The 15934-nt window shown below is 47.2% G+C and overlaps 1 protein-coding gene across 4 annotated transcripts in view; it reads left to right on the top strand.

The window, feature by feature from the left end:
• The window catches only part of GLI3 (GLI family zinc finger 3), a 269004-nt gene that overhangs the window by 178134 nt on the left and 74936 nt on the right, over window positions 1–15934 (top strand). For all 4 annotated transcript variants that reach the window (XM_072760058.1, XM_072760057.1, XM_072760061.1 and 1 more), the window contains 3 exons: window positions 5333–5535; window positions 8582–8728; window positions 13486–13687. In XM_072760058.1, the coding sequence (XP_072616159.1) occupies window positions 5333–5535; window positions 8582–8728; window positions 13486–13687 (552 nt within the window). The remainder of the gene's footprint in view (window positions 1–5332; window positions 5536–8581; window positions 8729–13485; window positions 13688–15934) is intronic.

The following is a 15934-nucleotide window of genomic DNA, read 5'->3' as shown; positions in this document are numbered from 1 at the left end:
TTCACCGTAACCTATTGGCAGGACTTTGTCAAAATAATAATAATAATCTGAAGTCAAATTAGCTCCCCAAACACAACTTTTTATATTGCTGTATTGTCTTTTGGGAGAACACTAAGATGATCCCCACCTTCCTTCTTGTCCGAGGGTATGCTGCATTTCTCTGCCGGGCGATAGGGAGCCAAACTGACAGCCGCTCCCTGGGTCCTCGTGGCCTCAGAAGAGCAGACGGGGGCAAGTGGCACAGGGGACGTCCTCCCTGAGGGGGTGCACTGGGCCCTGAACACACGAGCCAGCCTGCAGAGGTCATGGGACGTCAGGGCTCCCCTCCGCTGGGTCCTGACAGCCCTCTGCAGTTGGGGCATCTGGTTCCCAGACAGCAGGTTTTTTTTGTTGTTGTTGTTTATTTATTTATTTATTTATTTATTTATTTATTTATTTATTTATTTTTTATTTATATTTTTTTTCCAGACAGTAGTTTGTATGATTTAGTTTGGAGGGTCACAGGCATATCTCTATGCCCTTTGGCTATAACATAACCAGCACGGAATCTCTGTTCTCCATGCGGTTCTGGGGGTCAGGGTTCTTCCCAGAATGTTTCCTGTTTTGGTTTTTCTCTCCATGGCTTGTGCCACCTTCAGTGACTAAGCCACGCACGGCTCCAAGGCCAGGAGCGAGCAGAGAAGGGCACAGGAGCCAACCGCAGTCGTCAGTTCCATCCCTGTGTATCTACTAAATCTGCAAACCAAGGAAGGGACACCTGGGATTTCTCTCCCTGGTGGTGCTGTAATCCTCAGTGAAGATCTTTAGCGAGCTTGGCAGATCTTGACCAGGTCAGGTTTATGATCGTTTGCGAAATAATATATGTCATTTGTGTGGAAGATTTTGTGGGTGCCTTTTCCACACTTCTCAGCTCCTCCTCCTCCAACAGAATCTGACCCTCTGATCATAATCTTCTGTGGCGCTTCCATACGACAGTGAACACATCCACCTGTTTCGTTTAGCACCTGCCCTGCCCTCTCAGATATGCTTCACTGCTTAAAACTAACTAACTGATAGATGATCTAGCTGCCAAGAATTTGGAACAGCAAGAAAATTAGAAATGAGCCTCCAAAAGTCTTGCCATGTGGACTTTTCTTTGCCGAGTTTAGAGTCATGCACACAAAGAAGTTTTTTTGGATTTTTTTTTTTTTTTAAGAGAGAGAGAGAGAGCGCACAAGCAGAGGGAGAGGCAGAGGGAGACTGAGAAGCAGACGCCTCGCTGAGGAGGGAGCCTGACGCAGGGCTCTACCCCAGGACCCCGGGATCACGACCTGAGCCAAAGGCAGACGCTCACCTGATTGAGCCACCCCGGGAGCCCCTGGTGGATGGTCTGACAGCCACCAAGACCCTCAACTAGCACCACCTTTTACTGAGTGCCCAGTGCACCTCGCGGTGGTGGCAGCCCCGAGAGGGAGCTATTGTTGCTGTTGGGCGTATAAGGCAGCTTATCGGGAGTGACAGTCAGTGCCAGGCTAAATTGACATCCAAGTTTTTCAAACCTCTTGCACTTGATTGCTGAGTCTGTGTTTTAACCACCTCGTGTGGTTCTCTGATTTTACGTGGAAATCCAAGGAGGTGTTTCCAAGGCGCGGTGGGGTCGGGGAACAGAGCAGACAGCAATGGTTGTGCCACACGGTATGCTTTGAAAAGAGGGTTCCAGTATTTCAGTGTAGGAAAATCTCCTAGTCTGCTGTGTTTGCCATCCCTAACGTGCACGCGTGTCTATTTGTGTGTACGTATATGTCTGGGGTGTATTTATATGTGTGTGTGCATACACACGTGCACACGTCTGGATATGTGTGTCTGTATTAGGAGTGGAGCATAATCTGTGTGTGTGCATGCCTTGAGCCTTTATTTGATGCCAGGCTCAGTACACGAGGCTCTACTTAGATGAACTTGCCAGGCCTCCCAGGAGGTCGGAATCCTCCCCATTGTACCATAAAGGAGTAAAAGAGGCTGGGCCTCGCATGTGAGGTCACATAGCTAGCTCCGCACCCTCCCGCGGTACCACTGCTGTGGGGGTCGGACCCCTCTGTCCTCAGGACTCCTGGTGGCCCACTCGCTGGGTGACCCTTATTAAGCATTTTCCTATTTGTCCCCTGGGGACGGCTGGCCTTGGAGTACTAGATGCTTTGTGACTTTCGGGCAGTCAATCAACTTACAGCTTTCTTATTTCCATTCCTGTCTAGAGGCATGTCTTATCCCATTGTTTGCAAATCGGTGACCCCCTGTCCCCTCAGCATCATGTCCTGGGAGGGGTGTGCATGAATGTGACCTTCACCGTAGTGGGTGAAGGTCGGACTTCACCTCCACGAAGAACCAGCCCTCTTCCTTGCTATGGCTCCTTCCGGGAGCATCAAAGGAGGGTGGGGCCCTGGTGTCCTGCAGGGACACTGCGACCAGGTCGATTCCTCACTCATGGCTGCTCCTGTAACAGTTAACGTTCATGGGAGTGGATCAAGTGGGTGAGGGCAGGTGCAGATGTCAGACATCCTGGGAAGCCTCTCCTGGCTCCTGGCTCCCTTGTGTCTTTGGGATTGGTGACTGCCTGGTCCCACCTCTATAATTTTCATGTTGTTCTGGATGCTGATCTCCACCCCCTCCACCCCATGCATGATTCTTCAAATGGAAGCTAGGCTTCTAGGAATATTCTTACTACCCTTGTTAATTCTGGATTTCAGAAAAATTACAGGTTATGATTTTTGTCTAAAAGGAAAAAAAAAACAGTAAGATATGCCACTGCCCTCACTGGTCTGTAGTCTGTACTGTTGTGGATCATGAGACGAGCTTGTCTAGGAGAGCTAGCATCTCATAGATTTCTGGAAATATCTGCTTTTCCACCTTTCTGCTGTGCTGATCTCTCATCATAAATCTACAGATAAGTTTGTATTTGCAGTAATTACTTTTTTAAAAAAGATTTTATTTATTTATTTATTTATTTATTTATTTATTTATTTATTCACGAGAGACACACAAAGGGAGGCAGAGACACAGGCAGAGGGAGAAGCAGGCTCCATGCAGGGAGCCCGATGCAGGACTCGATCCCAGGACCCCCAGGGTCATGCCCCAGGCCCACGGCAGAGGCTCCACCACTGAGCCACCCATAGTCCCCATAGTAATTACTTTTGAATGGGGCTGGAAAAGTGGATTTTCCTTTTCAGTAGAACGTGAGTTAAGGAACTGGAGCTTCCCCCTGCTCTATAGTAGCAGCGTGCCTAAGTGGAACTTGGGATCTCAGCAACCAGACCGAGCTAACTTGGCTTGTCATAAAGAGCCGAGGTGGGTAAGCTGACCGGCCGTGCCGATTTCGATGTAAGCAGCAAGTAATTTTTACTAATTTCTGGGTGGGTATGGAAAGCCTCAAGTGAAGGCTTTGAAAAAAGAAACAGTTGTTCTTAGGTGGTGGAGTTCTCACTGTGCCCGCATGGAAATTTAGAAAACTCGGCATTTTTAATTTTTACTTCACCAAAGGTGGCATCTGATTAGCAAATAAAAAGCCTCACTTTGGGGATCCCTGGGTGGCTCAGCGGTTGAGCACCTGCCTTCGGCCCACGGCGCAGTCCTGGAGACCCGGGATCGCGTCCCACCTTGGGCTCCCTGCATGGAGCCTGCTTCTCCCTCGGCCTGTGTCTCTGCCTCTCTCTCTCTCTCTCTCTGTGTCTCTCATGAATAAATAAATAAAATCTTAAAAAAAAAAAGCCTCACTTTTTGGTTTTTTAAGCTCAGAGTGAAAAAGAGGACGAAAGAGCAAGTGAACGTCCTACCCCCCTCCAGCCCCCATATTTCAACCCCTTATTGTCCACTGAGAGAAAGTGTGTGATCTGATCTGCGGCCCCATTTCTTTCAGTGGCTGTGCTGTGCACTTGGGGAGCTGGCTTCTCCCAAGATTGGGTGCTGACGGGGTGCTGGGGGCCGGCCCGTGCACCTCTGCTTCAGGAGGCGTGATGAGAACGTGTTCGTCCCCTCCCTTTCGTGTCGTGCCTAAAGCCAGTGGCCTAAGAGGAATTTGCAGTGCTCAGGGGACCTGTCTCTCGTGGCCTCCTCTTTTTTCTGGCCTCTGTGAGCGAGGAAGCGGAGAGCACAGGCCTCCAGCCTGTCGTAGCTTCACTGGATTAGCCACACAAAACATTTTCTATTAGAGAAGAAACAAGGCCGTGGTGGTGGTGATTGGGGTGTGTGGGGGGTGGGATGGGGGGAAGCTGGATGCGCAAACCGGCTGTTCCAGAAACCAACCGCTGTCCCCAGGGAAGGAGTGCCCAGGAGCCATCCAGGCTATGGTGGCAGCAAGGTGTGTCTTAGAATTTTTCTTCATCAGCTCATCGTAACCAAGGCACAAGCCCGATCAACCACCCCCCCCCCCATTCAATTTCCAACTTTGTAGCCCCGGGAGCACTGAATCCCTGGATGTGACTAATCGGGGTGCCACTGGAAAGCTGAGTGTCGCAGGACGGGTGGGCTCGGTGCTGGCTCACAGAGGAGGGCTTGTCTTCCAAAAGGTGAAGCCTGGATCTGTGAAACGGGCTGTCCTCCAAACCACAAACCCCGGGCAGGAAAAGTCCAAGAAATAGTGTCTGATTTCACATTTCTTACCGACTTTTACAGTTGGCATCCTTAATTTTTGGGCAGCTCCGCTGTGTGCATGACCACACGCATTTGCAATTTTTTCTTTTTCTTTCTTTCTTTCTTTCTTTCTTTCTTTCTTTCTTTCTTTCTTTCTTCCTTCCTTCCTTCCTTCCTTCCTTTCTTTCTTTCTTTCTTTCTTTCTTTCTTTCTTTCTTTCTTTCTTCTTCTTTCTTTCTTTCTTTCTTTCTTTCTTTCTTTCTTTCTTTCTTTCTTTCTTTCTCTTTCTCTCTTTTTCTCTCTTTCTCTCTCTCTCTTTCTTTCTATTAGGGCAACACCATGATGGTGAGAGGTAAGTTTCCAGGGGTGAATCTAAATGTTCAGGTCAAGTGGAAGATACCATCGCAGCACAACTTAACATCAGATACCTTTTAGGCTAGAATTTTTCGTCCCAAGCAAAGCCCAAGGCCAACCTTTATTTTTCTGTATTCAAAGTGCCGTCAACTATCTCAGAGGTTCATTTCCTTTGCCCAGATCACTGTGTAGTACCGTCCTACCTGCATTGTCGCCATGACTTTAAGGTCATCAGAAACATCAACGCCTGGTGTCTTTTACCCAAGACCCTTCGAGTTCATTTAACCTCATTCTTATTTTCCTTTGCAGAAAACAGCCTCTGCCCGTGGAGAATTTGTCTCACCCACACCTCTTGTGTCTGGTTTTCTCTTTCCCCCAGGCCTTCTGCTTTATCCAGTAGCCCAACATATTCGGACCTGCCCTTCATCAGGATCTCCCCACACCGGAACCCCGCCGCAGCCTCTGAGCCCCCCTTCAGCCCTCCGCACCCCTACATCAACCCCTACATGGACTACATCCGGTCCCTACACAGCCCGTCCCTCTCCATGATCTCGGCAGCTCGGGGGCTCAGCCCCACGGATGGTAAGTCCTTCCTCACCCTTTCCTTCTAGCTCCTTCTTCTTCCACCTTGGCCCCACCTGGAATGTGCTGTGCAGCAGCTCTGATGTTTGCTGGGTGTTTCCCATGTGCCAGATGCTGTGCTAAGTGCTTGCTTTTTATTTTTTTTTTTAAGGTTTTATTTTTTGAGAATGAGAGAATGAGAGAGAATGTGAGGGGCAGTGGGAGAAGCAGACTCCCCGCCGAGCAGGAAGCCCAATGTGGGGCTCAGTCCCAGGACCCCGGGATCATGCCTGAGCCGAAGGCAGACGCTTAACCAGCTGAGCCACTGGGTGCCCCCATGCTAAGGGCTTTCAGAGCCTGCTTCACTTCGGCATGAGGGGACGTCCCTGAGGGTGGGGTCATTGTCTCCATTATCAGAGGAGGAGAGCAATGAGCTGAGGGGCTAAGTCACTTGCACCATGGCCCGTTGGCTCCCAAGTGGCAGGGGTGGGACTCACTGGCTGCAGACACCTTGCTCCCAGCCACAGTTTCGTTCTGCGGCTCCTCGTCCTCTTGTGGGGGCCCAGATGCTGTTCACATGCGTGTGTAACCAGCCAGGTTGCTCACCTTCCAACCAACACTGTTCTGTCCTGCACGTCTGAGAGGCACGTTTGTACCGATGTGTCCATTAGACTCACGCTTGTCAAGTTCCACGGTGTGCATGGACCACCCGGGAATAATGACGAGACGTGATTCGGGGTGGGCTGGGGTGGGTCTGGGGGGACACTGGAATTCTGCAGGCTGGAAAGCTCCCAGGTGAGGTCAGCGCGTTGGTCCGTGGACCCCGCTCTGAGTAGCAAGTCTTAGAGAACATGAGAGTCCAGATCTGTTGCACGTGCCCTCCGACCTTGACTGTGCCCAGTGAGAACTGAAAGAGGGATGGAGTGGGAAGAGAAGCAAACTTGGGCTTTAATTTTATTATATTTGATGCTCATTTTAAGCTCTCAGGGGTCAAATTCCTGTTGGTTCTATTAGCTTCCCAATTAATTACTTTTCACAAGACTCTAATGAGAGCTGTGTGTCCCATAACTGTCAAATTATAGAACACTCCTTTGATTCAGGAAGAGCATTTGCCACCTCCTGCACACATCCAACAAACACTTGCCCACGATTGCTGGAGTCTGAATGAAGGTCCAGTATTGCATAAGCCATATTAATTAGAAATAGCAGGTTACAGGACGCCTGGGGGCTCAGCGGTTGAACATGTGCCTTCAGCTCAGGGCATGATCCCAGGGTCCCGGGATCGAGTTCTGCTTCGGGCTCCTTGCATGGAGCCTGCTTCTCCCTCTGCCTGTGTCTCTGCCTCTCTCTCTCTCAATGTGTCTCTCATGAATAAATAAATAAAATATTTTAAAAAAGAAATAGGTTATGAGTTCTCTTAAGAGACACCCACAAGTCACCGGGGCTTGTGTCAGAGCACAGGGCACCACCAATCTCTCTGATCCGTGGGACCTGCGTGCTGCCCACATCCTCCCTGGAGCCCCTTCCTGGAGCTGGCCATGCCTGGTGGGGAGAGGTCAGAGGCTGTATGAAAGTTCTTAGTAAATCTACTCAGTTGTATTTCCAAGAGCAGCTGCACTGCCCCAATAGCTCACCTCTTTCTGAGTCAGTGCAGCGGACACAGTTTATGAGGTACCTAAGGAATACGTTGTGCCATTTGGACAAGATTCACATTTAAAAAAAAATGAAACTGTAAGAGAGTCAGACCCAAGTCAGTTCTCCTGTTTTGGTGAGACACTGGGAAAAACTGGAGAGTCGTCTCCATGGAGTACTTGGGAGTTGGCAGAAATGACCACACCGGAGAACAGAGGGAGAGAGGTCAGGGAGGCCAGCTCACAGCAGACTTGGAGCTATGCCTGCCTTGCAGAAATTTCGTTGGGCCGGTGGAAAGTGGTACCTCGAGTTAAAGCATCTTGTCTTCTGTTTTCTGTGGCATTTGAGGATGAGTATGAATAAAGCATTCTTTGACTGGTTTGCTGTGCCTTCCTCTTCCTGACTTTTAAGAATCTTAACTAATAATCAAATAAACTCAAGTCCCGATGGCTCTCACACGTAGGCTAAGAGGTTCGTGTGCATCTCTATCTCTATATTTTTATCATGTATAAGAAGCACGTGAACACGTGTAAAACATACACAGACCTATTGTTAGATTACACATATTTCTACATGATAATTGTAAAACTAACTTTTACTGATAGAATGCTGTGTGCCGAGCGCTGTCACATTCATTGCCACCAGCAAACTGTTGGGAGCGGGAAGAGGAGGAGCTGGGATTTGCATCCAGATCTTGGAGGATCTGGAGACCACCCTTAGAACTGCCACAGTATCTTGCTGCTTTTGCACATAGATTGGCAGTGGAAACAGATTATTATCCCACTCTCGCAGAGCTGACTCTTGCCAGTAAATTGCACCAGAATGATAGGTGTATTTCCTTTCTGATTTTGTAATGAAAAAAAAAGGGAGAAAGGAGCTTTAAAATTATGGAACCCCAAATTGCAGCTTATCACCCGGTCCTGCATTATTAAAACCATGCTGGCTTTTCCATTCGTAGTCCCTGGGCCCTCCAGGTCGTGAGAGCCGACTCAGATGCTCCTGCCGGAAGCTGAGGGAAGGATTTTAAGTGTGTCCAGGAAGATAGCACAGGGGTCTCAGTTCTCTACCCCTGTAAGATATGTGAACACACAGTGATTTCATGTCAGAGTGATTGAATTTGGAAGGGGCACACGTGAGAAGGAGAACATAAATACGCTTGAATCGTTTGGAATTCTTCGTTGTGTCTCTAAGCCTCAAAAATTGTATGATGTATCTTACTTTTTCTCTTCCTTTTCTTTGGTTTTATTTCAAGTGAAAGATACCTTGTAGACTTCAGTGAAAGCACAGTTTGAGTTAAGCTTTTAACCTAGGATGAGCCATAAAAAGGGCATCTTGATGTGGGCCACGGGGCAGACGGACTTTGGGAAGTCTCGAGAGAAGTTTCGCATTGACCTTTCTCAAGTAGTCACTGTACTCTCCTTGTCTCCTCTCCTAGCCCCCCATGCTGGGGTCAGCCCAGCGGAATACTATCATCAGATGGCTCTGCTGGCTGGCCAGCGCAGCCCCTACGCAGACATCATTCCCTCCGCTGCCACCGCCGGCGCTGGGGCCATCCACATGGAATATCTTCATGCCATGGACAGTAAGTGAGGGGGCTCTTTCCTGTAGCCTGGTGGTGGTGGATGCTGACTCGTGGGTTGTAGAGATGGATGCACAGGTTAGGTGGTTGTCTAACTTTTGAAACCAGGGAGGGAGGAAGAATAATTGGTGCTCTGCTCTGCTCGGTTTTCTAAGAAGCTTCCACATATCGGGCCATCGTGGGATTCCTTGTAGAACTCTACGAGACCAACAAACTGGAAGATGCAGACTTTTGTCATTGGGAAGGTGTAAAAAAGGTCTCCTGCCCTGATTGTCCTGATAACAAAAAAGAGATGTGTTTGATGATGTGGATGTACTCACCCAGTCACTCCTTGAGGTTTTCTAGATTTTAGGCTTTAAAACTTAGTCTTTATTTTATTCTTATTTTTTGTCAGAGATTTATCTATTTATTTTAGAGAAAGAGAGAGCACATGCGAGTGGAGGAGGGGCAGAGGGGGAAGGATAAAGGGAATCTCAAGCAGACTCCCTGTTGAGCAGGGGGCCCAATACAGGGCCTGATCCCAGGACCCCGAGATCATGACCTGAGCCGAAATCATGAGTTGGACGCTCGACCGACTGAGCCACCCAGGCATCCCTAAAAAAATCAACTTTAAAAAATTAAACATTAAAAAAATTTTAAAAATATAAAAAATTTTCTTTAAAAACCCTAGACTTGGTTTTTACATTTTTTCCATGGGTTTATTTTGCCTCATATGTTTTCTTTACAATAACAATTATATTTCACTACGACCTTTAATCGAGGAAAACTGAAAAGCATTTCCTAATCAGAAAGACTATTTTTAGTACATAACTGTAGAAGATAATGGCATCCTTGATGCTTTTTACATCACTTAGTTTTGGATCCCTCAAGGCTTTTGGTGATGCCTTTGGGTCACTTATCTAGACATAGAGACAAATGAGCCTGTGAGTGTCACGGTTCAGAACATCCAAGAGTTCTTATTTATTCACACTCTTCCAGTTCCATTTGCCAGGTGCCAGGAAGTGAATGCGAAACGTCGTACGAGGTGTATAGCAACGGAGGCCACTGCCCTTTGACTATGACAACCACATGGCTTTGAGTAGGGCATATGCCAGGGCTTGGTTGGTTCGTTTCTCTGGTGGCTGTGCTTTCTCATCTACAGTCTGTTTGGGTTCTTCTGTGACACAGGTGTACCCTGGTCAGGTCTCTAGTGATGGTGAGTAAGGCAGCCTTCGGGCCTGGAGTGGAGAGAGGGCGATTGGTTCACACAGGGCGAACCTCCGTCCTCCTGTGGCCTCTACAGCCTCCGTCCTCTTGTGGCCACGAACGAACCCAGCTGGGTTACGCGGGGTCCCGGCTTGCGCTGCTTTCCATGGAGTTCATTACCACACCCAAAAGTACAAGAAACGTGTTCCATCTTCTGCAGGGGTTGTGTTGTTTGGCTTTGTAGAGTCCAGAGCTTACGTTTCAGATTCATCATAACCACATTTCAATTAGGGATTGTGGGGAAAAAGTTCAGTGTTATTATGCAAATTAGTTATTTGAAAATCTGCAAATAAAGAATTAAAATAGGGGAGAGTCCTCGGAAGGTCAGCCGTATTGCCTTCTACATTTGATGAGAATATGTTCAGTCAGGCAGTGGCGGTTTTTATCTAAATAAAGGATGAAGCTACCCTTTTACTTTGTAAAAACTAATTAAAGGAATTTTAATTTGCCTGAGTATATGGTAAATTGATTGTCATTAAGTAGGAATTTAGATGTCCTATCATTCATCACATAAAAAGAAACCTCCTTATTCTTTGTCAGAATTCTTTATTAGAACAGAGAAACAAAACAATTAACAGAAAGGCAGATCGGAGATATCTGTGTTGGAACAATAAGAATGCTCGGGCTTCCGTTTCCGAAGGAACCCGTAAGATCAGTGTAGACCTGGGCCGCTTCTCTCTTGGCTGTTTCTAAAATGTGTACCTTGGGTTTTAGCTGTTCCCCTCCCCGGAGGATCCTGAATCACCATTCCAAAATGCTGACTTTTCTCCATTTGCTTGCTTATAAGGGGGTTAGGAAGCATATATTAAAGGGTTGGAAAGTGCTATCTTCCTTCAAAAAAAAATTGAAATAGCACTTAGTTAAGCATAACATAAGAGCACCCAGCATTTCAATCATAGGAGACCTTACCAACAGAGAAGCAAAACAATTCCAAATTACTACACTGGAGGTGCACCTGCAGTGTCAGAGCCCAGCTGGTATCTAGCTGGTCACTCGGATCCATTGTTAATGGATCTTTAGGACTCTTCAGGTGGTGGGAACCACAATAAACTGGTTTTTGATGAGCATTTGACATTTAAGTATGCCGACAAGGGGCATATCTTGGTTTCCACCACTTACAGGACAGAGTATTTATATGTCGCGTGTTAGAATAAGCAAGTCTGTTTTATGGCTCTAATTCTGTCTTTTGGGATTGATGACCTTAAAAGACAAGAGAGCAAGTAATCCTAGGAGGAACATTCTAGAACCGAGGGCTCCCCAAAAACTACATTATTCGTATTGGTGGAGACCTAATTATTAAGAGCCCACCCTGGAGAGAAAAACAGAAAGGGACTGAACCAGCCAGGCCATGGGCAACAACAGGAAGGCTTCCTTGGAAGGATGAAGGAAGGCCTCTGGGCTCTGTCTGTGGGAGATGGAAGGGGCCCCTAAGACCTTTCTTGCTTCACAGCATCAATGGCCACCTTATGTAGTTAGAGATTTAAAGAATTAGAGGGGTTCCAGGAATCCTCTCTGTCTAGAATGTCCTATTACTCTTAACTCTGCCTGTGATCACTGAGACCCATTGAGAAGGGTTATTGCTGAGGATTATATGAAAGTAGACACTAAATCTGGAGTCCCTGGAGTTGCTTGGAAGTGGAATGTATTTCTTCACTGAAAAACTATGATGAAATTAGCTTCTCATAAGGGAGTAAATGTGAAACATTTATGTGAAAGGCAGATGCCATAATAAAAGTAAGATGCTGATTTAAACAGTAAAAGATGTGTTCATAGCTGGGAAAGCCATGCTGGTAGGAGCACGACCTGAATCAGGCTGATAACAAAATGATTCTAAAGGAAGAAACTCAGTTTTGAATGTGTCTGAAAAAAAATTTGAGGAGCCACCATATTCATCTTTCAAATTGGTTTTCCAGCTTTACACGTGGATGGTACTAACTTGACTTCCTAAGCTCCAGTTTGTGATTTATTTTTTTAACTATAAAGTATATCTGTGTATTCTCTGAGATCGTCTGTGGACTCATATCCATCTATATCGTTTCATTACATGGTCTCCAAGCACGTTGGATTGTTATCTTGTGTCAAGGTCCATGATGAAAGAAATATTCCCATGGAAGTTTCCAGAGACCAAGCGCCTAGGCTTCTTTCTATAAAGAAGGCTTATACCTTCTGCTTCTGTGCTCTGGGTACTGCAAAAGTGTAGTGCCCCCGTGTGAAAGTGTACCCATACTCTAAAATAGAAACCCTCCATTATTATTCAAAATTAATCGTGTTTGATTTGCTTCTTATGGAGTGGGATTGTGCTCTCATTCTTTCATTCAACTTGAGTTTGATGACTCTGTAACGTAAATTTGACCTTAGTGGAGTGTGGGCCTCTGGGCCACATTCATAGCCAATCCCTAAAATTCAGATCTCTAGGGTCTACCATATTCAAGGCAAGTAGGCATATTTAATTGTTAACTCTTTAGGTAAAAAGCATTGTATTAAGTTGGCATACATTTACGCGCGAGTTACTAACCTCCAGATGAGAACTTCATTGGAAGAGTCTTAATAAAGACTGGATTTCTAATAATAAATGCTTTATTCCCTGTTAGTTCTGACTGGAGAAGCAAGGTCCAGAGGATTAAAATAGATTCATCAAAGCCCATATTTTAATGCTTGTGCATTAATGTTCCAACTTGGAACATCTCCAAACCATGCTGAGATTTGAGATTATTGGGGCTTATGCCTTTAGAGTATGGGGAACGGAGGGGGGTTCCCCCACTCTCGGCGCTACTGGAGGGAGAGAATTCTCCTTCGTGGAGGGCTGTCCTGGGCGTCGCTGGGTGTTCAGCAGCACGCCTGGCCTCTGCACACTAGACGAGTAGCACCCCGAGAATTGTGATAACCAGAGTGTTTCCAGATGTTGTCACATGTCCCCTGGAGGCATAATTGCCCCCAATTGAGAACCATTAATTTCGGGTAATGCATTTATCTGTTGTGTTAGTAAAGCTGTAAGTATACATGGATCGGATAACTTCAGAAATCTTAGGGAAATGAGGGCATAAGTAAGCTGAATTTTTAGTCTTTGGATACTTTAATTCCTTCTCTCCTTCGGCTCATTGCCTTAAAATGGTGCGTGTTGGGATGGGGAGGGGTGTGTTGTGTAGAACTGTGGGGACCACTGTCTTTGTCGCTTGTGGTGAATTAATGATGGGAATATCTAAGCAGCCGTCAGATTCATAAATCACTAGAAATGAGCGGGATAACACATAAAAGTCTTTCCCTTTTGTTTAGCAATTTATCATTTTGCCTGCACATTAATAAACAGAGCTCCCCCGAGGTAAGCCCTGGAAGATAAATATTTTTCCCTAATTTCCTCAATTGTAGCCAGTAGATCACCAGTGGGTGGAGAGGTACTTGTCACCGCACGTTTCCGGCTTCCTCTCCTTCACTTCTTCCACCGGGGCAAGTCGCGATACAGAGCAGGTGCCGAGCACAACCGCAGGTAATCGGGTTCTGTTTTGTTCATGTAACAGGCACCAGATTCCCCAGCCCCAGGCTGTCTGCCCGGCCGAGCCGAAAACGTACACTGTCCATATCACCGCTGTCCGATCACAGCTTTGACCTTCAGACCATGATAAGGACATCTCCCAACTCCTTGGTCACGATTCTCAATAATTCCCGCAGCAGCTCTTCAGCGAGCGGCTCCTACGGCCACTTGTCTGCGAGTGCAATCAGGTACGTATTTTCCAGAATCCATTATGTGTTTCTTGAACAGAGGGTCAGTGCTGACAGCCCGTGAGGATGAGCGCGACAGCGCGACACCGGGCCTGCCCCGGGTCCCGCGCAGATACCGCTGCAGTGAATTCCAGAGCCAGTTAGTGGGCCCAGAAGAACTTGTGGCGGACCGTATAGTCAGTAGCCCGCATGCCCAGGCGTAGTTCCTCCGTAGAGGCAGTGAGCAGGGCAGATCTTTCACCTAAGCCCCAGGTCCAGCCCCGGTTGCGGAGCACCTGGCATGACAGGAGCAGAAATCGGAAGACCAGGCGTGGTGTGATTCTCGGCTGTTCACTGCGGTGGGGAAAGGTGCACATTTCAGGAAGGAAGAAAAGGCGTCAGCAGGATTTTTAATCTAAGGGAAAATACGTGGGATGACATCAGAAGGCATACCTGTCAGAGGCGATGGGGCAAATGAAGATTTCCTTGTGTTCCTATTACGTATTTTTAGCTTAATTTGAAAGCTCTCTGTTTTGTCACCCTACAGCGAGAACATTTTGACACTCCCTTTGGTGAGGTGCCTCGTGTCTGCACTCGCATGCGAGGGCACAAACGCAGGCTGCTGTAAACGTGCTTCCTGTAAAATATTTCTCGCTGCTCATGATCAAACATGGGCTGATGTCAATAAGTAGGGAATAAAAGTAAGCCAGGTGATGAGTTTTAGGTGTGTTTACACTGCTTTTTTTTTTTTTAAGATTTTATTTATTTATTCATGAGAGACACAGAGAGAGAGAGAGAGAGAGAGAGAGAGAGGCAGAGGGAGAAGTAGGCTCCATGCAGGGAGCCCAATGTGGGACTCGATCCCAGGTCTCCAGGATCCGGCCCTGAGCTGAAGGCAGGCGCTAAACTGCTGAGCCACCCAGGGGTCCCTACGCTGCTTTTATCAGCTAATCACTCACTGTTTTGAACTGTGCTAGTTACCAAATGCTTGTTTCAGGCATAGAATTAGATCAGGTTTGAGTTCATTCATTACGCAACCCTGGTTATCAACTTTAGTTGACCCTTCCCCCCAGTGTTTCTCCCCTAATTTAAGAATTCAGTCCCTAGCAGTCTTTCTGTTGTTATTATTGTAAGATTGTATTCATTTATTTTTGAGAGACACAGAGAGAAGCAGAGAGACAGGCAGAGGGAGAAGCAGGCTCCCCGCAGGGAGCCCAATGCAGGACTCGATCCCAGGACCCCGGGATCATGACCTGAGCCAAAGGCAGATAGATGCTCAACCGCTGAGCCACCCAGGCGCCCCACTAGCAAGCAGTCTTTTTGAACTAGAGTTTTGCAAACCATGGGTAGTTCTTCGCTTTAAAAGGACGTGTCAAAGGCTGTGTTCGCTAGCCTTGCTCTGAATAAGTGAGGATTCTGTTATTGGTGTGTGTCTACACATGGGCAGTAGCTTCAGTTCTTAGGTGATGGGTGTTCCATGACGGGTATACGTATTCGAGAAACCCCAACAGGCTGGGGAAGAAAACGCTAGCAGGAGTAACACAGCGTATTTACTAGAAATGATGGATACCACCATTTTTTCCATGAGGTTCTCAATTACAGTCCTAAGTCTTTGCTTGTTCAATTATCAGCAATACTCCATGGCACACAAGTTAGTGTTTAAATATTATAAGTCCTATGTTGATACGACGGGATGTCATTTTCTTCTGCTTTTCTTTGTTCGGTTAATGTGGTCATTAAAGTGTGGAAACGCAGAGCAAAGCCAATAACCGTGCTTACGTGACAGCAGTCCGTAGAGGGAGGTCCTGCGGTGTCTTCGGGATTAGCCACTGTCCTCACAAATGCTTTGGAGTTGGGCACAGATCAGATTCCAGCTTTGCCACCAGCTCGGTAAACTTTCCTTGCCGGTCAGCTCTCTGGAGTTCAGCCTTCACATCTGTAAGCTACAGACAGGGCACCCCTGTAGAGGGCACGGCGTGTTTTCTTAAAGCTGGCGTAGGTGTGCAGTGCCAGGATGAAGACCCCTACCCATAGGCGAAGTCTCAGGAGGATTGATCCCGGATGGTGCCTCTCCGGGAGACGAGCTAGCACGGCCTGGCCCTGGGACCCCCACGATCATCCCAGGCTGGCTCTGAGGAAGTGTGCCCGCCTCTGAACCGCAGCCTGGCTGTTCCCGCACTCCTGGCACATATTCCCAGGATCAAAGGCTGCCAATGACCGTATCTCAATTTGCTAAAATTATGTAACTATTATGTGGCTTGACTAGCA

This window comes from Vulpes vulpes, chromosome 5, assembly GCF_048418805.1.
Source record: "Vulpes vulpes isolate BD-2025 chromosome 5, VulVul3, whole genome shotgun sequence".
In the NCBI taxonomy this organism is placed as follows: domain Eukaryota; kingdom Metazoa; phylum Chordata; class Mammalia; order Carnivora; family Canidae; genus Vulpes; species Vulpes vulpes.
Note: the sequence above shows the minus strand (reverse complement) of the source record. Positions and strands in the feature narration are given on the sequence as shown.